The sequence below is a fragment of the Medicago sativa genome, chromosome 7, assembly GCF_051527215.1.
Source record: "Medicago sativa cultivar Bolivia chromosome 7, Bolivia_mono, whole genome shotgun sequence".
Lineage (NCBI taxonomy): Eukaryota > Viridiplantae > Streptophyta > Magnoliopsida > Fabales > Fabaceae > Medicago > Medicago sativa.
The window spans coordinates 58,495,304-58,519,593 of record NC_140755.1 but is presented as its reverse complement, the minus strand read 5'-3'; the positions used below and the strand labels follow the sequence as shown (position 1 = coordinate 58,519,593).

The following is a 24,290-nucleotide window of genomic DNA, read 5'->3' as shown; positions in this document are numbered from 1 at the left end:
AATAATAAGTAACTTTAAGGATGTATGTGCCGTGTTCAATGTCATGATAAATTGAAATGATGAATTATTATCTCTGATGTATGAAAGATGTGTTATTTAACGATGTGTAACTAAATGTATTTATTGATTATGTGTTATATAAAGATGTGATCTTGTTATTTATGCACTATATGTGTTAATTATGATGCTCATGATGATGCGATGTTTAAGATGTTGATTATCATTTGATGTTGTTGTACTATGAGGCTGATATGAGATGAATTATTTATATGCTGCATATACTGCCGAGTCTTATTTAAAATGTAAATGTCGGTCAAGTCAAGAAGTTATAAGATGTTCATGAAGTTCTAAGACGTAAGATGTTGAGTCCATGCATACTCATTTATAGATGAGGGCTCATGCCCTGGAGCTTTTGCTCAACCACGACGATGGAGCTTTTGCTCAACCACGACGATGAGAGCTTATGCTCAACCACGACGATGAGAGCTTATGCTCAACCACGACGATGAGAGCTTATGCTCAACCACGACGATGAGGGCTTATGCCCTAAAATGGTACCACATGCATTTGCATTTCATGATGATTCGAGATGGTTTAAGACGTTAAGAGTTGCATAGTCGAGTCTAGATGCATTGTCAAGTCAAGTCGTTAAGTTGTGATGTTTTAACGAATTACCTTGTGATGTCTTTTAGTATGATGATATGTGACGATGACTGTGACTGCTATATGATGATATTTTGCTAAGATGAGTGATGATGTTTATGTATTTAATTATAATTGTTAAATTATAAGATGTTTATGTTGTTAAATGTAATTTATGATTTATGAGCTTAATATTATTGTTTGAGAAATCTCACCCCTTCTGCGTATATGTTGCCTCTACCGTGGGTAATGTGCAGGTAATAAAGACTAGCTGTGTTCGTGAGTAGACTCCTCACAATGTGTCTAGGATGCTCTGATACGTAACGGGATGGGGATTTTAATACTATTTTCTGTTCCTTTACGTATTGCTTTTGAAGTTTAAGAATTATTTTTGAACTAAGATTTATGAAACTTTTATGATGAGGTTGAAGTTTAAGAATTATTTTTGAACTAAGATTTATGAGACTTTTATGATGAGGCCTGCGTGCCAAGGACTTTTATGTTGTTGAACTAATTCCGCTGCGAAGTTTTAAAGATTAAGTTGAATAATTTTGAAGGATAAATATTTATTTATTCAATTTATGATTTTTATGAAATGTGACATTCCGTTTACGATGAATACTCTGATTTATTTACGAAATTTTCACGTTGGGAAAACGGGGTGTTACAATTGGTATCAGAGCAGGTCGGTCCGTCCGGCCAAGTAGATGAGTCGTTGTGTCGTGTCGTCATGTTTTCTAGTTAGTAGTTATGTTTTTTTACGTGATCATGTTTAACTGACTAACTTTGATGTGGTTTTTGTGTTTTGTTTGAAGAAGCAATAATTAAATTTATTTTCTCTTGTGCCTTGAATTTCGAGGACGAAATTCTTTTAAGTTGGGGAGAGTTGTAACGCCCTCCTTTTTATTTAATTATTTTTATTAAGTTAGAGTTTATTTATGTGATTTATTTAAATATGTTATATGTTGGTATTTACTAGTATAATATATATGTTATTTGGTGTAGAAATATATTTGTTAAATTGGTGTAGAGATATATTTAATTTAGAAATAAAATAAGATTTGAAAATAAAATAAATATACGAGGTGTTAGTATTTTATTATGTGGCATTATTCTATTATTTATTAGAATATGAGAATTGTTAGTGTAAGTAGAATTGGAGGTTAGAATAGAAAGAAGAATAAGTTATTGGGCCTAAATAGGTTTAGGAAGAGTATTTGGTATTATAAATAAGGAAGCTTAGGTTAGAAAGAGTTTTACATTAAACCGCTTTTTGGAAAGGAGGAGAACAAGAGAGAAGAGAAGAAAGAGGAGAACTCAGAGAGAGAGAACCCTAGGAACGAAGAACGCTGCTTTTGATTTCAGAAAAACAATCTAAGGTAAGGGTGAGACTATCTTTCACTAATATTAGGTCTGTGAATCATTAGATTGCATCTAACATGCTTTAGGATGAGTTTGTAAGGGGAGAGTTTTATTCATCATAAGGGTTGTGTATTCATGTGGGTAGTGAAGGGTTGTTAATTTTTGTGGTTTTCTGATTCCTTTGATGAGTAAATTCATGATTACAACATGGTTATGAGTTACGATTGGAATTACAGAGTCATTATCTAAAGTCCTTTATATGTAGTATTGGCCCCATAATGGTTTGTGTGTAAGGTCGAAGGAGTTGTGAGAAGTTTATGAGCTACTGTTAGTTACGATCAATGGTGTGGAGTATTTTATTTAGTTTTAACCTGTATGATTATATGTAGAGTGAATTTCACAAACTGGAAACAAAAGAAGTATGGTCCTTAGGTCGATATAATTAGATGTTGAACTATTAGACTTGCCAATTGTTATCTCCCTTTGTTTTTAGTAGAATTTGATTACTTGGAATCATGATGCATCGAGGAAATTAGGGTGGAGGTAGAATCTAGCTCCTTCTTACTGCTGGTCAATCAATGTATATAAATTTAAGCAAACCATTTAGATCTAATCTTCGTAATTACCATGAATTCATGGCTCTAGTTGCATCTAAAGGACCCAATGAATACACGGATTATTGTCAACAAGATACATGGAAAGTCTATTCATATTTGTACCATTAACTAGGTGGATTGGTAGACATTTGATATGTTTCATAGTACCATAATAAGTATATTATATATAGGTAAATAGAGTCAAGTTACGGGTGTACCTTTGATAAATTAACTTGAAGCATGACCTGAACCACCATTTAACTCCTTGCATCTATTGGATCCATAGATAGACAATAGAAAGAAAAATAAAGATACTAATGTTTCTAGACAATCAGGCAAAATTAGTTAAGAGGCATTAAAAGGATCATAATTAGGAACGAGAGAATATAGGTAGTGTAGGTAAATGAAACTTTAGTGAGAATTAGCATATAGTTATCAGAATGAGGATACGGTCTTTAATCTAAAATAATAATAAGTAACTTTAAGGATGTATGTGCCGTGTTCAATGTCATGATAAATTGAAATGATGAATTATTATCTCTGATGTATGAAAGATGTGTTATTTAACGATGTGTAACTAAATGTATTTATTGATTATGTGTTATATAAAGATGTGATCTTGTTATTTATGCACTATATGTGTTAATTATGATGCTCATGATGATGCGATGTTTAAGATGTTGATTATCATTTGATGTTGTTGTACTATGAGGCTGATATGAGATGAATTATTTATATGCTGCTGTTTACGTTGGATTTTCGTAAACAACCGCTGGTTTACAAATGGTAACTTGCAAGATCAACCAGTAAATCTTAGGACATATTGTGTTTGTTCTTGTTGTTAGAAATTCTGCGTTTTTGATGTCAAAAATATAAGAAATATGATAAAAACAATCGAATTCAATCCACTTGAACTCAATCGAACTTAATAAAGTAAAGTGCAAGAACACTTAAAGAACAAAGGGTAAATTGCATTGATTAAACAAAGGTTGGTACACAGATTCATACATTGCAACTTGTGACTCGTTTCTCGCTTCCATACGGATACTTTGAGTGTAAGTTTGTATGACGGAATTGTGACCTGTTTTTCCTATGAAAAACTACTATTTATACTAAGTCTAGAAATAACTACACTTCTTTGAAATTCAAACTACAACTGCCACAAGTCGACAGTTTTACTTATTTGAAAACAAACTTAAAATAAAAACTGACTTAAAGAATAACTGCTGATAACCACCTTCGAAAACTGCCTTATCGAAGTCTTCTACCATCTTCGAACCCATATTTGCTTTCAACACAACACTCTGTTCGAATCTTCTTTAAATCTAGGTCAACTATACTTTGACCACATTTATTACAGCTAGTAAAATATATTGGCTAACAAATTGCCCCCCAGAAACGCCATTTTCGATTTCATCGAAGAAGAAAAAGACGTTTTTGAAAAAAAAAAACTAACATTCTCCATCGAAATGAATGATGTCAGTATTTAATTCAAAACTAATTCAAATTTCCTTTAAATACTGACCCCACAATCTTAGTTAGTGGGCCACGTTCTCTAACATTGGAAAAGACAACACTTTAATGGTAAAACTGTCAAAATAAGATCTTGACATGTGTCATGATCAAAAGTCCATATAAAAGCAAACTCACCTTTACTCTTTTCACTTTTCACCATTTCATTTTCACTTTCACTGTTCCTCTTCTCCGCCAAAAGTTCTCTCGAAGAAAAAACTTTAAATTTTCTGCAACTCCTATCTTTACACACGAACTATTCATCAAATTCTCACAAAAATACTTAAACAATGACGAACGCAGCAGGAACTTCTCATGTGAATCGCGAAGAACCCATTGATTTTACTAAAGAAATCGCCAGTGCTGCTCCTGCTTTTATGAACGAACCAGAGATCAATGAAGCTGAAAAAGCTATCTGGAAAACCCAGGTAATCATCCCTTGTACTGATACTCCACATGCATTTTTAGGCCCTATTTCTCTAGAACCTGAAACTCCAGAGATTAATTCTCTTTTCCCATGCATTGAAACTCAACCTCCTTTAATTTTCACAAAAGGTCCTTTTGACCTAAGTTTTGTAAAATCCAAAATTAGGACTGAACCAAAAACTTATCCAGAATATATTGCTTGGTTAGACAAAGTTCAAAAACAAAAGGGACAGTTCTGGAAGGAGAAAGGGATTTTTGATCTCATCCAAATATCTCGATATGGTCCAAAATACCATAATGAATTGATATTTGCTGCTTTACATTTTTGGAACCCATCGAACAACAGCCTTCACTTGAAATGTGGAATGCTCACTCCTACCCTTTTAGATGTGGCTGGCCTTACTAGCTTAAAACCAACTGGATACACCTTTAATCCAGATGTTACCACTTCTCAATACTCAGTAAATTTCGATAGCCCTGCCTATGGTTTATTTATAGCTAACAACCATGATACCGAATGTGCTGAAGTATCTGCAGATGAACATGTAGCTTTTTTGACCTACTGGTTATCTATGCATGTTTTTTGCTCGAGGTCAGTACAAGTCCCTAAGAAATTCATGTGTCTAGCTAGTCAGTTGCATGAAGGAACAGATATCTGTTTAAGCAAACTGATTCTAGGTTCTTTATATGAAACCCTTAACCAAACAACTAATAATCTTAGAGATTATCCCCAAACTGGTGGAAATTTAGTTGTATCAGGACCCATATGGTTGTTTCAACTATGGCTTTTAGCCATTTTTGGATCAAAACTTGCTTCGATCCTACCTTCCTCTTACACATCAGCATACTCAGACAAGACCACTGAAGGTATAGGCTTAGCTATGTTTCACCCCGATGGGAACAAGTCTTCACAACAACTTTTTGAAAATGCTTATACAACCCTGCTTGATTGTCCCATTTTCACCCCTATGATGGCACCATTTACCACTAGGAAATATGGACCTAACTGGTTCAAAGAGGACTTTCCCACTACTTCGAAAAAAGCCAATAAAACAGAAATCAATGCTATATGGGAAGCTTATTTGACCCCTACCTATCTATCTAGCAGACTTACACCTGGTAGCCCTTATGGAGTATATGGTTATCAACCTAACCATGTAGCTAGACAGTTTGGTATGGTTCAATCAAAACCCAGCTCCTTGTTCAAAAGTATAAGTGAATGGAAAATTCCTCTGATCGAACCTGTGTGGAAATCCATAATTCAAGCCAAGAGAACAACTGTGTTCGAGCCTACATATTTCTCAACATCATTTGCATGCTCTGAAGCATTCTTTCGATGGTGGCGAAATTATTACATGCGCCAATCCAATCGAGGGAATCCCGATGAATTGCTGCCTCAACTGACCAGTACTTTTCACACTTTGCAGAACAAAGACAAGAAGACTAGAGGTACGCACATTAAAGAAATTCAGCAATTTCAAAGATATTATCAAACAACATATGACCCTTTACATCCAAAGAGGACAGTATATTATGCTGCTCAAACTCTGAGAGATAAAGTTCGAGAGAAAATTTCAGAAACAATTTTTCCCCCTGGAACACCCAATAAATATCTTTATGTTTTAGAAAAGAAAATGAGACTAGCAAGACTTCCATCTTGTAATCTTGCTTTGGCCTTCAGGCCACCATACCCAAAATGGTTACTTTATAATTTCAAATTCCCACAAAATAATTTAGTAACCTATGCTAAATGCAATTTATACCAATATAATGGTGAACTTGGCTATGAATTATCCCAAGTTCGAATCGAAACTCCCAGTATCATGGGTATGATTTTTTCTTTCGCTAAAACACATTAATACTATTGTTAAAAGAAATAGTACTTATCTGTATAATCACATATTTCAGCTTTGCCTTTAACTCCAGGAGAAGCAAAGCTCGATGATGCCAGCACCCAGAACACTTCGAAAAGCAAGTCTGACAAGAAGAAAAAGAAAGCTTCCCAAACTAAAGAAGTTGAATCGAAGAAATCTGAGGCTGCATCGAAGGAACCTCCTAAATCAAAGGAACCCAAAGTGAAAACAACTTCATCAAAAGGACATTCTAGATAGAAGAGCAAGAAAGAACAAGCAACTGTCGATCTCTCTGATGATGATAGTGAGGTGGAGATAACTAAAGAACAAATCGAAGCTTCCAAAGTAACACTTCCCAAAGTCCATACTGAAGGAAGAAGGAAAAGAAAACAAGAACAAATATCACTTGTCCAAGAAAAGGAAGTCGAAGTGGAAGCTTCTGAAAGTTCTCCCCCCATCTCACCATCTAAACCATTCAAACGTCGTCGAAAGACTTCTCATTCTAGTGCTCATTCACATGTTGGTGATAATGGTTCGAAGGTATTTTATCGAAACCATATTTTATACGAAATATCTCTAAATGTCTTGTTTTTTAAGCATCTATCTTATTCTTTTTAGGGTATCGAACAAGAACAAACTAAACCATCACAACATGGGCAAGTTCTTCCTTCTTCGAAGACCACTTCACCAATTGCTGAAGACAAAGAGGATGAGCATGATGATGCTAGCAGTCCAGAAGGTCTTAAAGTGGATCCTCCTCAACAACAACAGGCAGAAACACCCACTGATGACTTGGTAAATGATGAATCACTCAACAATGACCAATCTCATTCTGCACCCACCCTTGGAGATAATGTACCGAACTTTGCTACTGAAGATACAAACATAACTACTCAACAAGATGCTCCTGGTGATGCAGAGATGATTGCTCAACAAGATGCCCCTATGATCGATCTGGAAGAAATCGATCGATTGGCCAAAGATGATCCTTTCAATGCCTTTGCCTTGATAGCTAAGAGTAATACTCTTTTCTCAACTAGCACTGGCCAAACTTCTGATTCATCCAAGGGAAATCCCTCTGAGACTTCAAAGAACAACCTGCTAGCAGAATTTCAAAAGAAGATCATCGAAGCCAACTTGCTAGAGTTGATTGAAAAGGATGCTGGAACTCTTGCTGAAATCAAGAGTTTATTTGAAAAACTTGGTGCTCTCCCAACTGGTTGGAAGTTTCGAAACCTGTTTAATTATCTTGAACCAATGTTGGAGAGTGCTAATCAAAATTTCCAGAAGAGGAAAACTGGTCAAGCTCAGATGGCAGAGAAGAAAGCGCATCATGATCAAATTGTGGTCGAACTGTCATCCTTCCAAGAGAAATTTAAAACTCTTCAGCAAGAAAGAAACAATGCGAAGCAGCAAGTGGTTGACATCGATGCCAAGATTAAAGAACTGGAAGCTCAGAAAGCTGAAATTTTGGCTAAGGATGAAGCCAGAAATCGAGAAGCCAATGAAGCTGTTAACAAATTCAAGCTCTCCAAGGAACTAGAGTCTACCATTGCTCAACTTGCAAATGACAACCATGCTCTCGATACCCAACTGGCTGAATACAAAAGCCAAATTGAGAAACTCATCTCATCATTTGAGATTTAGTTCTGTTTCTATTTTATTCTCTAAGACTTTTATTTTATTTCAGCCTTATCGAATATCTTGGTCTGTAATGTCTTTATAACAATCTGTGGACCATTTTCTATTTCGAACGACAATTTCTTTTCAATCATCGAAATTCCTTTCTTATTTTCTTGTATCGAATTTAAATTTTATTTAAATCCAAATAAGATTGGAACAATTTCCAAGACATTTTAATGATGAGGAAACAAAAAAGTAACTTTTTTGTTTAACCCAACAAGTTAAACTTGCCTAGGAAGTTGAAAAGAAATAAAACAAATAAATGACCTTTTAACACAAATTAATCCTTTTAAAATAAAACCTTTAAAACTTCCCTCAGATTACAAAGTTAAGTAACCATTGGCCATCGGAATAACCGTTCCCACGTGTCATCATCTTCAAAGCAAGAAGAACCGTTTGATTGAGCCACTTCTTTCAACTTCCCTCCATTATAAATATGATTTTCCCTTTTATAAAAATCACTCTTTTTCTTTGTTTCGTCTTCGTCTGAAAAAATCCTTCTTACTCAAAGCTTTTTTTTCTTAAATCATCATGACCACCATTGATAATCTGAGTGATGATCTTTTAGTCAAGATTGCTGCAAAGATTGCTGCTCAAAGCAGGAAAGATCTTTTCGCCTTTCGCCATACCAATAGCAGGCATTGGCGCATCAGTGAGGATTCTGAAGTTTCTAGGGCTTTTGGAAATGATGTCCTCTACTTCCTCTACGACCCCAATGAATGGTACAACAATGCTATGGTGGCTCATTCTAAGTTTGCTTTTAAACTTAGACTCTGGAATCATGGCAACGCCATGTTCTGTATTCTTCGAAGCACTCAACACATGTTGGATGCTAATCCAAACGTTGAAGAAATGAAACGCCTCCTTACTACTGCTATCAATGCCACTGGCTCTCTGAGTGCAAGGTACTACCTTCTTCTCATCAATGCGCTCTCCATGCCTATGCCAGAAAACATCCTCGAAGACTTCAAAGATCTTGCATGGACACATCGATTGGCAGAATTTCGAAGCGACATTTTGGGAGGAACTTCGAGTTATCGATTTCGCTGTCCTTGGTGGAATAGGCCCATGCCTATTTGGCTTACTAGGCGTCGTTTTTGCAACAACTACCACAACTGTGCAGGAGATGGGAGAATTGGAAGCTGGTATTCACTTCTACCTGGGCCAGATCATGACTACTACCTGGTCAATGCTTGCTTCAGGTGTCGTCTCGATACAGAAATTCGCTGGTTTCTCGATCGCTTTGGGATTGTAACTGAATGGTGAAAACCATTTCTAAATGCTTTTTTGTCTTTAAGTACTTTGTGTTTTCTTTTGTAATGGTTTTTCCGTTTTAAGCATTTCGATGTAACCTGCCCATCAGTTGGCATTTTTAAATTAATGCCAAGTTTTATTTCGAATCAAATTACTCTTGTGTAATTTTAATTTCTTGTAACATCGGTTTATATTTTTTCAAATATTTACCGTTTATGCGTAGAATTCTCTGATCTTCTTGTAGTTCCTCGATCTCATACGCATTATTCGAAAAAACTCTTAGAATTTTCCATGGTCCTTCCCAACTAGGAGACCATTTTCCTAAACATCGATCCTTTTTATCCATAGGCAAAATGACTTTCCAAACTAAGTCTCCTTGCAGGAATAATTTCGATTTAACTCTTTTGTTATAGGCTTTTGCTATTCTTTCTTTTTGCTTTGTAAGCACTTCTAAAGCCATCAATCTTTCTTCATCAATATCTACTAATTCATCCAACATCATATCCAAATATTGATTTGTTGGAATTTCGATTTGTCTTTGAATTCGAGTAGATTGAAGTAAGATTTCTGTTGGCAATACAGCATCATGGCCATATGTTAATCGAAAAGGAGTAGTATTTATAGATTCTTTAGGAGAAGTTCGAACTTCCCACAAAGCTTCATAAAGAAACTCATGCCATTCTTTGGGTTTTTTCTTTTGGCTAGCTTTTCTTTTGATTATAGTAATCAAATTCTTATTTGCTGCTTCTACCTGACCATTTGCCTGAGCATAATATGGTGTTGAAGTCAACAATTTATATCCCATTTCTTCAGCAAATTTTACCATCTTTCGACCAGTGAATACAGATCCTTGATCTGTAGTAATAGTTTCTGGTATGCCAAATCTATAAACAATAAATTTTTGAATGAAGTTTATAACTTCATCTTGAGTAACATCTTTTAGTGGAACAGCTTCTATCCATTTAGTGAAATAATCTATTCCAACCAAAATATATTTGTAGCCTTTGGATGACTTAGGTTTAATTTCCCCAATTACATCTAAAGCCCATCCTCTGAATGGCCAAGGTTTTACTATTGAATGTAATTCACTAGCTGGTACTTTTTGAATTCCAGCATGTTCTTGACATTCTTTACAACCTTTAGCAAAGTTTATGCAATCTTTTAACATGGTTGGCCAATAAACACCTTGTCGAAACAAAAGCCATTTTATTTTATGGCCTGCTTGATGTGTACCACAAGCACCACTATGAGTATTCGATACAGCCAAATATGCTTCTGCTTCACTAAGGCATTTAAGTAAAACTCCTTCTGGAGTCTTTTTAAATAATTCATTGCCTATTATCACATAACTCAAGGCTCTATATTTGACTTTTCTACAAGTTGTGCCATCTGGATTTTCCAAAAAATTGACTATGGGTTTTCGCCAATCATCATCATCCAAATTGTTAATGACCAAAATTTCAGAAAATTTTGCACTCTGAAGGTATCCTTGAGATGCTTCCATGCCCCCAAGTTTTGGTCTTAACAATTTGTTAGGCACAATGTCTATCGAATTACGCTTTGTTTTAATTTCAATAACCTCTTGCTCTTGTTCCTTCGAAAGTTTGTACCCAGAAGCCAATTGAGCTAAATCATTAGCTTCTTGATTTTCTGCTCTAGGAACATGTTGAACTTCAATTTGAACAAAATGTTTAAGTAATGCATTAACTATAGTGTAATACATTATCAAAGTTTCTTTGAGGCATTTATACTCTTTTGTTATTTGCTTTATTACTAATTCAGAATCACCTCTAATAATTAAACATTTTGCCCCCAGTCCGAGCAAAATCTCTAAACCATTTATTAAGGCTTCATATTCTGCCTCATTATTCGAACAATATTGGCTAATTCGAAATTTATATTTGGTTACCTCATTTGTTGGTGAAACAATAACTATACCTATTCCAGAACCATTTTTATGACTAGACCCATCGAAATACAATGTCCATGGAAATGTTTCGATGCCCCCAGTCACAGGTTCTTCTATGGAATGATCAGCAATAAAATCAGCCACTATTTGGCCTTTCACAGTTTTCAAAGATTGATAAGTTAAAGAATATTCTGTGAGTGCCAAAGCCCATTTACCAACTCTACTATGCAGAATAGGTTTAGATAACATGTGCTTAATAATATCGAAATGGGAATAAACATAAACATCAAAAGGCTTTATATAATGTTTAAGTTTCATACATGAGAAATATAAACAAAGACATAGTTTCTCACTAGGATGATATCTTGTTTCAACATCACTTAAAACTCTACTAAGATAATAAATGGCTCTTTCTATACCATTTTCATCCTCTTGTGCTAACATACTCCCTATAGTTCTTTCAGATGATGCTATATATAACTTCATCTTTTTGTTTTTTAACAAAGGTGAAAGAATAGGAGGATTAGATAAATATGACTTTATGTCTTCAAATGCCTTTTGATGTTCAGGCTCCCATCTAAAAGTTTCCTCTTTCTTTAATCGAAGTAATGACGAGAATGCTTGCGCTCTGCCACTGAGATTAGAGATAAATCTTCTGAGGAAATTTATTTTGCCTAATAAAGACTGCAACTCTTTTTTGGTAGAGGGTGCTTTAGCCTCCATTATAGCTTTAGTCTTATTTTGATTGATTTCGATGCCCTTTTTATGGACAACAAATCCTAAAAAATCACCTGCACAAACACCAAACGCACATTTTAATGGATTCATTTTTAATCCATATTGTCTCATCCTTTCGAATGATAACCGTAAATGTTCTAAGTGTTTGTTTTCAGAAGATGATTTCACAACAATATCATCAATGTAAATTTGCATAAAATCTTCAATAAAATCATGAAACATTGAATTCATTGCTCTTTGATATATAGCACCAGCATTTTTAAGACCAAATGGCATTACTATCCACTCATAACATCCTAATGCCCCTGGGCATCGAAATGCTGTTTTAGAAACATCTTCTTCAGCAATAAATATTTGATTATAACCTGAATAACCATCAAGCATACTCAAATATTCGAAACCTGCTGCAGAATCTACCAACATTTCTGCTACTGGCATAGGATATTCATCTTTGGGAGTAGCGAAATTTAAATCTCTAAAATCAATACAAACTCTTATACTACCATTTTTCTTTTTAACAGGAACTACATTAGCTAACCAATCAACATACCTTGCAGGTCTGATGAAGCCACATTTGAGGAGTCTTTCGATCTCTTCTTTTATTTTTGGTAGAATCTCTGGTGCAAACCTTCTTGGAATTTGCTTCACTGGTTTCTTGTCTGTCCTGATTGGCAATTGCAACTCTACTACCTTTCTACTCAAACCAGGCATTTCATGATAATCCCAAGCAAAGCAATCCTTGTAATTTTTCAAAAGCGCCACAATTCGATCTTTGAAGCTCTTAGGAATCTTTGAACTTATGTATGTTGGTCTTTTTACAGAACCATCTCCTATATCCACTTCTTCAAGAGGATCTTGGGCCTTCATTTTTATTGTAGATCCCATTGGATCTTCTTCAAAACCCAAAGGTTCATCATCATAAATACAATCTAATTTTTTATCATCAATGATGTCATCAGAATTATTTTCCACTGAAGCATCGAAGACCTCTTCTTCTTTGGCTGTTTCAGCCAAATCGAAGTTTTTCTCGGCTACATAAGCCGTAATCTTTTCCCATATGCTGGGCTCAACCATTGATCACTTATTGATATCCCACCTAGTTGGTGAGATTCCATTTGCTGAACATCCTTGGTCATCAGTGACCCTCTTGTACGAAGTACTTCTTGTCTTCAGCAAATCTTTTTCCTTTACAGGTATCTTCTCATGGCAATCTTCGTTGTTCACCACTACGAAGTCATCGTCGAATGCAGTTTTCCAACGAAAACCCCATTCTGGTGCAAGTTTTACAAAGAATTTTTCTTCTTTAGTCATAGAACTTGATGCATCATTTTCCATGAATGGTGCAATAAATTAAAGCTGTTTGTCAAAGTTCTTTTTGTTGATATCTTGATTATCAACTTCAGCTTTAAAATAATAACTCTGATCAGCCTCAATATTCTCTACCAAACCATCTTTCCTCCAAATCACAATCCTTTGATGCATTGTAGAAGGAACTGCACCTACAGCATGGATCCATTCCCTTCCTAATAATGCATTGAAATTGGCTTTAGAAGGAACTACCAAAAACACAGTTGCTCTGGTTATGCTTCCTACTACCAATTCTAGTTCGATAGCACCAAGAGATTGTCCAGTAGATCCCTCATAATTAGTGAGCACTACATTATGTGGTTTCAAATCACATTCAGAAATACCAAGTTTCCTTAGAAAAGATTGTGGTAAGAGATTAACAGTAGCACCACCATCTACCAACACTTTGTTAATTCCAACACCATTTAATTTAGCTTGAATAAACAAAGGCTTTAAATGAAGCTTCATGCTATCATCAGGTTTCTCGAACACTGCATGTTGATCTTCGATGCAGCCATTATTCATAACATAATAACATAGAGGCCTATGACGAGCCATTTCCTCAGTGAAATCACATTCATCATCATGATTGGCCTTCGAAGATACATCATGTGCATATTCAATTGGTAGTACAGAAACCACACATATAATGTCAAGACTTGGTTCAGAATCTGAAAAAGTAGAAGTTAGAATATCATCATCCCCTTTAGGGATGTTTAAAGCAGAAGATAATGGAGGGAAAATTCTTTCAGTAGCTGGTTTTTTAACCATTTCGAAAACTATTGGTTGTTTTCCCTTACTTTTGTCACCATTAGTGACATCTTTTAAAACTCCTTCCTTTTTCTGGCGTTGAAAACGGCGCCATTGAGTTCTAGTCATAGGATTCTTACCTTTATAGTTATTTTTGTAAGCATATTTGTTAGGATTAGAACTCTCTGGTTGGTCTGGAACTTTGACAGCTCTTTTTACCCATTTTGTTGGTGGTGCTGGAGGCGCAGAATGACCAGTTTTCTTGCCTCCAGAGAAAACCCAAGTATCAATAGGAGACTTCGATGAAGGAACGAACGTCTTCTTATGGTTCTTCACTTGATACTTCTCTGAAGTTTTCATCTTGTAAGGAACACCTCTTTTGTTAAAGCCAAACTTAGAACGGTTCTCGAACCACCCTCCTTTACGTTTTGTTTGAGGTTGATATCCTTCAACTGATTTCGCAGCTTCTTTATCGAACACTGCACTGCATCGAGGACAAAGCATAGCATGGGTGTTAGATATTTTACATCGGTTTAAAAAATCAACCAAATCTTCTTCAGCCTTTGGATATGCTTTCTCCATTTCCTTGGCCAATTGATCTTCAGTAACCACTGGCTCTTCAATTCGATGGTCCTCAGTAACCATTTCTACATCAATATTATCTGAAATTTCCACCATATTGATAGAAATACCAGCAAACATGGATTCTACCACATTGGTAGACACATCAGCAAACATGGACTCTGCCTTTTTCATAGGATCTCCATCCACTTGTTGTTTTGGTTTTTCTCCGAATTTTAGCCTCCCTTCATCAAGAGCTTTTTGTACAGAATCCCTGAAACGAGTACATCGAGATAGGTTATGACCTAAAAAACCATGGAATTTACAAAATCCTCTTTTCTTCCTTTGTTCCAAAGGAGGTAACTTCATATTAGGTGGCACCAATATTATGCCATCATTAACTAATAGATCAAAAATTTCTTCACTTTTAGTAATATCAAAAGTATAAGTTTTAGAAGGATATTTGTCACTCTTGGGATCTTCAGGATTTTTTCCATTGGATGGCCTCAACATTTTACAAGCATATGGAGGTCCGTCTTTTAATTCTGCCAGGTTTATATCATTGTCTTCAACGATATCTAAACCCCAATCGAATTCGGGTTCACTATCTCCTGTTTCTATATAGGCAATTTTTTCTTTTTTAGAAAATTTGTTATGAGTTCTAGTTTTTTCAGCTTTAAGTCTTTCAACTTGTCGAACTCTGTCTGCCAATTGGGCCATGTCTCTTAAGTACTGGGTATCTAATTTCTTTCGAACAGAATAATCGAGGCCACCAGCAGCCATTTCGACTAATTCATATTCTGGAACAGAAGTAAAACATCTAGCCTTAAGGAGACGAAACCTATTGAGATAATCATCGATTGACTCATGACTTTTACGTCGAACACTGGCCAATTCTTTCAAACTAATCTTAGATTGACCCATGTAGAATTGTTCATGAAAAGCTTTTTCTAATTGGTTCCAACTATAAATTGAATGAGGAGGTAAAGTTGTAAACCAAGTAAAAGCATTTTTTGTCAAAGAACTTGGGAAATATTTCATTCTCAAATTTTCATTTTCTGCAATATTTCCTGCTTCCATGAGAAACCTAGCAATGTGTTCGACAGTAGATTCATCAGTTTCTCCAGCAAATTTGGTAAACTTTGGAATTTTCCAATTTCTAGGCAATTCAGCATCTAAAACATACTCAGACAAAGGAGACACAAAATTTGGTCTATGTAAACCCATATTAAAACCATTTTGGGCTAACAAAGCCTCGACAATACCTGCTATATTATTCTGACCATCGAAATTGTTCCGACGGGCTTGTAAAACTACTTGATCGGCATCTTGGTTTCTGTTAACCAAAATGGGTTGTCTTTCAGGTTCTGCCTGAATTTGTGGTTGTATTACTTGTGGTTGGACAATATTTTCATGATTTCGAACCACTGGTTCATCAGCAATTATTTCAATTGCCCTCACATTTCGATTTTGAGGCAATGGGTTATTTTGGATTGGTGGAGCGCCAAAGAAATTGGCAATTCTTTCCATTTGATCAGACAACCGTTGATAACTAGTGTTGGTGTCTCGAATTAAAGGATTTATGACAGTACCAATTTGTTGGGTCATCATATTAACCATATCATGATTAGTTTCTTCCATAGTTTGCCTAATGGCAGCCATAGAAGCGTTGGTTAAATTTTGTTGGGGACTTCTATATGTTGTAGATACCCCAGGACCAAAAAGTTGTGGTAATGAAACATTTAAATTCTCTGAAAACATATTACCACTAGTTTGTAAGCCTTGCATCAATGATGATGGCATACCATATGGCATTGATCTATGATCCCAAACTCCTTGAATAGAAGTATTATTTGGATAATCATGGGAAGTTTGGGTAACCATCGAAGGCATGGCTTGAGAAATTACTGTGGCCATCGAAGGCATGGCCTGAGACGATGTTTGAGTGACTGTATTACTAGTTGGAACAGCCTGTGATGTTCTAACATTCCCTGGGGATGAAACATCATCTTCAACCGTCACTTGATCCACATCTTCATTTGAAGATGTTGGATTTGTTTTCTTTTGGTTGTTAGCGCGTGTCATATTAAGAAGCAATTTCTTGTTTCTTAATTGCATACACAACAAAACAAACCAGAATTAAAAGAAATTCTAACAAAAACTATAAACAAAAAAACACAAACGGTCCCACTGGGCGCGCCAATTTGTTTACGTTGGATTTTCGTAAACAACCACTGGTTTACAAATGGTAACTTGCAAGATCAACCAGTAAATCTTAGGACATATTGTGTTTGTTCTTGTTGTTAGAAATTCTGCGTTTTTGATGTCAAAAATATAAGAAATATGATAAAAACAATCGAATTCAATCCACTTGAACTCAATCGAACTTAATAAAGTAAAGTGCAAGAACACTTAAAGAACAAAGGGTAAATTGCATTGATTAAACAAAGGTTGGTACACAGATTCATACATTGCAACTTGTGACTCGTTTCTCGCTTCCATACGGATACTTTGAGTGTAAGTTTGTATGACGGAATTGTGACCTGTTTTTCCTATGAAAAACTACTATTTATACTAAGTCTAGAAATAACTACACTTCTTTGAAATTCAAACTACAACTGCCACAAGTCGACAGTTTTACTTATTTGAAAACAAACTTAAAATAAAAACTGACTTAAAGAATAACTGCTGATAACCACCTTCGAAAACTGCCTTATCGAAGTCTTCTACCATCTTCGAACCCATATTTGCTTTCAACACAACACTCTGTTCGAATCTTCTTTAAATCTAGGTCAACTATACTTTGACCACATTTATTACAGCTAGTAAAATATATTGGCTAACAGCTGCATATACTGCCGAGTCTTATTTAAAATGTAAATGTCGGTCAAGTCAAGAAGTTATAAGATGTTCATGAAGTTCTAAGACGTAAGATGTTGAGTCCATGCATACTCATTTATAGATGAGGGCTCATGCCCTGGAGCTTTTGCTCAACCACGACGATGGAGCTTTTGCTCAACCACGACGATGAGAGCTTATGCTCAACCACGACGATGAGAGCTTATGCTCAACCACGACGATGAGAGCTTATGCTCAACCACGACGATGAGGGCTTATGCCCTAAAATGGTACCACATGCATTTGCATTTCATGATGATTCGAGATGGTTTAAGACGTTAAGAGTTGCATAGTCGAGTCTAGATGCATTGTCAAGTCAAGTCGTTAAGTTGTGATGTTTTAACGAATTACCTTGTGATGTCTTTTAGTATGATGATATGTGACGATGACTGTGACTGCTATATGATGATATTTTGCTAAGATGAGTGATGATGTTTATGTATTTAATTATAATTGTTAAATTATAAGATGTTTATGTTGTTAAATGTAATTTATGATTTATGAGCTTAATATTATTGTTTGAGAAATCTCACCCCTTCTGCGTATATGTTGCCTCGACCGTGGGTAATGTGCAGGTAATAAAGACTAGCTGTGTTCGTGAGTAGACTCCTCACAATGTGTCTAGGATGCTCTGATACGTAACGGGATGGGGATTTTAATACTATTTTCTGTTCCTTTACGTATTGCTTTTGAAGTTTAAGAATTATTTTTGAACTAAGATTTATGAAACTTTTATGATGAGGTTGAAGTTTAAGAATTATTTTTGAACTAAGATTTATGAGACTTTTATGATGAGGCCTGCGTGCCAAGGACTTTTATGTTGTTGAACTAATTCCGCTGCGAAGTTTTAAAGATTAAGTTGAATAATTTTGAAGGATAAATATTTATTTATTCAATTTATGATTTTTATGAAATGTGACATTCCGTTTACGATGAATACTCTGATTTATTTACGAAATTTTCACGTTGGGAAAACGGGGTGTTACAGTCCGCAGGTAGTAGTCATGTGAGATATGAATCTTGAAATATAATTCAGGCGTCCGAGGAAACCTCTGACTTGCTTTTAAGTTTGAGGGGCCGGCATCTCTCTGCTGGCTCGGACTTTATCAGGATCAACTTCAATGCCTCTTTGGCTGACAATGAAGCCTAGCAACTTTCCAGATCTTACACCAAATGTGCACTTGTTAGGATTCAACCGCAGCTTGTACTTTCTCAGTCTTTCAAACATCTTTTTCAAATACACCACATGCTTCTCTTCATCACTTGATTTCACAATCATGTCATCAACATATACTTTAATCTCTTTGTGAATCATATCATGAAACAAAGTAGTCATACCTCTCTGATACGTTGCACCAGCATTTATCAAGCCGAACGGCATCACTTTATAACAGAATGTTCCCCATGGAGTGATGAAAGACGTCTTTTCTCTATCTTCAGGAGACATTCGTATCTGGTTATAACCAGAGAAATCATCCATAAAAGAGAACACTTTAGACTGAGCAGTACCGTCAACAAGCACATCAATATGAGGCAATGGGAAGTTATCTTTCGGACTGGCTTTGTTCAGATCTCTGTAATCGACACACATTCGAACTTTCCCATCTTTCTTTGGTACTGGTACAATGTTGGCAATCCACTCAGGATATTCAGCTGTCATGAGGAAGCCCGCATCAATTTGCTTTTGCACCTCAGCCTTGATCTTAAGAGCCATGTCTGGACGAGACCTTCTTAATTTCTGTTTGACAGGATGACATTCAGGTCTTGTCGGCATCCGATGTTCCACAATCTTGGGATCTAGACCCGGCATATCTTCATAGGACCATGCAAAGACATCTGGATAACCATGGAGAAGCTGAGTGATCTTCTTTTTCACTTCTGGCTCAAGTGCAGCACCAATCTTGATCTCTCGCTTGTTCTCTTCAGTACCCAGGTTGATGAGCTCAATCTCTTCCTGGTGAGGCTGAATGGCTCTTCTTTCTTGCTCAAGCAGTCGAGTGATCTCATATGGTATCTCTCCATCATCTTCCTCATCTTCAGCTTCATATAAAGGTAATTCAAAATTTGGAGGAACCATAGGGTCACTGTGTTCAACAGGTTTATTGTGGTTCAATCTGCATAATATGATTGGGATGATTTTAGAAAAAATGTTTTTTATGCAGATTTTAGAAATTGATAAGAAAATACAGATGTTTTGGTTTTTTCTGGCATTACCATTATTTCCAAGAAAAAGGCACTAAAAAGTAAAAAAACAAAGAGTCGCGGAAAAGACGACAACTTTTATTGATAACGGCAATGCCGAAATAAACATGCCCTTACAATGATATCACTTTCGCCTTGGGCATAGCGAAGGATTGTTATTTTGAAAACAAAGAAAAACATGAGCAACATGACACATTACATGGAAGCATGCATGACTAAAGCAACATCAATGGCCTCCCAATTTCTCACAGTGCCTCCTGGTACAACAAACGTAGGCACATAACTACTTTCAGCAGCATCTTCAGCAATATCATTAATAAACCCATCACTATAGAAAGTTCCTATTGAAACGCCTGAGTTCGGGGAAAACCCAAGGCCCTCTTTACGCTTGTTTTCCAAAATCTGTATCACTTTGCCCCAGCCAGCAGCTTGCCCCTCTTGAACAGCTTTCTGGGCGTCTTTCAATGAAGCCATACTAGCACTAGCTCTCCGGGGTTCTGCACCTTCAACAGTCAAGCCTTCAAATGACGTCCCTTCCGCGGACCCTGCTTCAACACAAGAGAAAGATGACACTTGGCTAACAAGATATGCTTCTTCACCATGTACAGTGACAAGCTTACCATTCCTCACAAACTTGAGTTTCTGGTGCAGAGTAGAAGTTACTGCCCCAGCATCGTGAATCCATGGTCTTCCGAGGAGACAACTGTAAGAAGCATTGATGTCCATGGCCTGGAAAGTGATCTGGAATGTCTCAGGACCAATGGTAATTGGTAGATCTACCTCTCCAAGAACATCCTTGCGAGATCCATCAAAAGCCTTAACCAAATAGCTACTTCCCCTTATAGAGAGTCCATGATGACTTAACTGTCTCAGCGTAGACTCGGGCATTACATTTAAGGATGATCCAGTGTCCACCAACACATTGGATATCATGTCAGACTTACAGTGCACTGAGATATGCAGAGTCAAGTTGTGGTATTTCCCTGCTTCGGGGAGCTCATCATCACCAAATCCCAAGTTATTGCAAGCAGTAATGTTACCCACTATTCCATTGAACCGATCCACGGAGACTTCATGATCAACATAGGCCTGTTCCAGTACCTTCATTAATACTTTTCTGTGAGCTTCTGAGCTCAAGAGTAGAGACAAGATGGATATCTTTGACGGAGTTTGCAGCAGCTGGTCCACAATCTTATAATCGCTCTTTTTAATAAGCCTCAGAATTTCATCCAGATTAGACTCCTCAATAGATTGGCCTGATGGGCTAGCGTTCTTGTCAATAGGAGGAGGAACTGGTGGAGTTATTGTAGCAACAGGTGTAACCACCTTCTTTTCGAACAAGGGTGGACGGATTTTTCCGCTTCTCAGAGCTGTAATTTCACCAGCGACGTTATCAACCGTAGCTGGGGATACTAGAGGCACTTCCACTCCATTCTCAATCATGGTTGCATCATACTTGTAAGGGATTGCCTTAGTAGAAGCATAAGATACTGGGCCAGGTAGCCTGATCACCAAAGGTTCAACATTCCTTGTCTGAGATGCACTTTCAGCCGGAGAATCATGGAACACTGGCACAATCACGCAAACATTACTGGCAATCAAGTGTTTATCATCCATTAGGCTCTGTATATCATCTTGCACCACACAACAACCCATGGGATTTTGAAGACATTCTGAACAGGAAGCATGATCGTGATTAAACAAAGAAGCCTGGCAAAGTTTGACATGTAGTGGCACCAAAGGAGTAGCAACATTACGGACATCTAAAGTAAGAGCCTCTCGAGGGACACGAACTCTTTCGAAAGCCTCAATCATGTTAACGGCAGCATGGTTTGGAAGTGGATTGTCGAGAACATGAGGAACACTATTTTCAAAAGTCAACCGTCCTCTGTCTATCAGATCTTTCACAACATACTTCAGAGCATAGCAACCCTCAACATCGTGGCCTTGAGCACCTTGATGGAATTCACATGTGAGATCCTATCGGAACCTGGGAGGCAATGGTGTAGGCGGAGGCTTGCCTGGTCTGGTGACGCAGTGGCCCTTAGCAAGTAGAGTTGGGAGCAGATCAGCATACCACATTGGTATTGGTGGAAAATAAGTCTTAGGTCGAGGACCATGTTGTTGCTGCTGTTGCTGTTGAGCAGGAGGCTGTTGTTGTACCTGATGAGCAATGGCATTAACGGGCACTGGTGGTTGACCCGGTGGTAGAGGATATTGCTGGTAGAATGGTGGGAAGAAAGGATGTTGAGAGTACTGCATATATTGGTAGGGCAGAGGAAACTGAGCCGCAGCTGCAGGCTGGTTACTAGATACCATCCCTACTTCGGATTCTTTCTTCTTATGGTGGCCATAACCATACTTCTTAGGTGCACTAGCTGAAGATTCCCCCTTTTCAAGAACAATGATACCATCTCTGATAGCCTCCTCTAGACGAGTTCCCATAGTAACCATGTCGGAGAAATTATTCGGAGCAGAGACTATCATTCTTTCGACATATTCCTTCTTCAAAGTTTTCAGGAATGTCTGTGTCAGTTCTTCCTCATCAAGCCGAGGAGAAACACGGGCAGCTGCCCCTCTCCATCTCTGAGCATATTCACAGAAGGTTTCATCTGACTTTTGAGACAAAGATTTAAGAGAATCCCTATTTGGCTTCAAGCGGGTATTGAACTCATAATGACTTTCAAAAGCAGCAGCAAGTTCTTCAAAAGTATGGATGTTGTCTTTGCTTAAGCCAGTGTACCAATCTGCCGCATCTTCCATCAAACTATCCTGGAAGCAATGGATTATCAGTGCATCATTATCTGCGTAGTTGGCCATCTTTCGGACGTACCGAATGACATGGCTATGTGGACAAGAAGTTCCATTGTATTTGTCAAAATCTGGGACTTTGAACTTCTTAGGAACCTCAAACCGGGATACCAAGCATAGATCACGAGCCTTAGCAGAAACACCGTTCCCACGGCTAGCTTTGACCTCACGGAGTTCTCCAGCTAACTCTCTTAACTGTTTCCTCATAGCCTCCATTATAGGGTCTTGTCCACGCGGAGTATCAACATCAATTACCTGTTGCACAGTGTGTACAACAGGATCGGTAACAACGGTAGTCACTTGAGGCATAGAGGTAGATGTAGGAGCAAAAGTTGTCACGGGAATCTGTCCTTGATTGCCAATACCAGAAATACCAGCCGCAGTATTAGGAGCATAGAAAGCTAAGAGTCCATAAGGGCGTCCATTGGGCAAAACAAACCTAGCATCAGACATCAAAGTAGACAGTGGGGTAGATGGAATCATTTCAGTAGAAGCTGGAACAGATGTGGCTGGTTGTTCTTGTGTAGCCATCATAGTAGACACAGCGTCATGCGCCTTAGCCAAGTCTTCTCTCATAGCAGCCAATTCGGCATGGAGCTGAGCATTTTCTTCTTCAAAGTTAGCCATGTTTCTTCTCCTGTATAATCTTATTTGATGAACTCTATCTGGTTGGTAAATCTTACGAGCACGAGCCACTTTTCAGACTGCGGCAGAAGAACCAGAAGGCAATGAGCACGAGAGAAGTCTTTTGTGACCAATGAATGCATATGATGCATGAGATGTGTAAATGCATATGCAAAAGACTCTTTTTGTGTTATCGAAGGGTTGTAGACAAATTAGAAGTTTGTAAACATTACTAAACAATTGAAACATCAAAACCAGACAAAATAATAAAACATCACAGAGTCTTACAAGATAATTCCCTTTGAAATACTAAGCCAAGGGACAGACTTTGAAATGTAAAATAACATAAACAACTGGAAACAACAACGGGAAACAGAAATCCTCAAACATAGGAAGTGGAAGCATCATCCTCAAACTCAGACCCAGACTCATAGCTACAGTATCGGGCATAGAAGTTGCGGGCACCCCTAGCCCTCTTGGAGTCCCTCATAAGCAAGTTATCCTTTTCTTCAATTTCTTTCCTAGCTTTAGCCAACTCTTTCTTCAGTGTCAGAACCTCATGAGTCTTCTGTTCATCTTTTCCATCCAAAGTCATGATCAATTTCTCAGCCTCATAGTATCTAGCCTTCCACTGATGCTTCTCCCGACTCTCCATAGCTAGATGCTCCTGATACATCTCCTGAGTAGGTGGCAGTAGAGGCAAAGGCATGGTTGGAATAGATGCAGACACATACCTCATGGCGAGGTAAGGCATACCAATCTTCTCAGCTTGGTTTATCACCCACTGTGTATAAGCCTCATGAGCAACACCGGACCTTACACCCATATGCTTCACCTCTTTCTTCCGGAGCTTGGACCAAGCTTCTATGAAATCCTCTCTTATTCCTGTGGGTGCATTGGAGTAGTGAAAGAAGTAAGGAGATGTAGCAAGATTGATGGGCTTTTCTTTCATCGGGAAACCAAATTGTCGCAAGGCGAGCTCCAGGTTATAGTTGATTCCACCCCGGGTACCAAGAAGAGGTACATTAAGAAACTTTCCACCACCAAGGATAATTTCTTTGACTCTAGCAGCAGGAGTGAGCCAAACCACTTCATTAGGGGTGAGAGCCATGATTCGCTGTG

The 24,290-nt window shown here is 37.3% G+C and overlaps 1 protein-coding gene across 1 annotated transcript in view; it reads left to right on the top strand.

Annotated features, from left to right (window-relative positions):
• LOC146907167 (uncharacterized) overlaps positions 1–9,329 on the top strand; it is a 31,946-nt gene extending 22,617 nt beyond the window's left edge. Inside the window, exons 3-5 of the mRNA XM_085729040.1 lie at positions 6,697–6,931; positions 7,010–7,738; positions 9,075–9,329. Of these exons, the coding sequence (XP_085585166.1) occupies positions 6,697–6,931; positions 7,010–7,738; positions 9,075–9,329 (1,219 nt within the window). The remainder of the gene's footprint in view (positions 1–6,696; positions 6,932–7,009; positions 7,739–9,074) is intronic.
• The last annotated feature ends 14,961 nt before the right edge of the window (positions 9,330–24,290 follow it).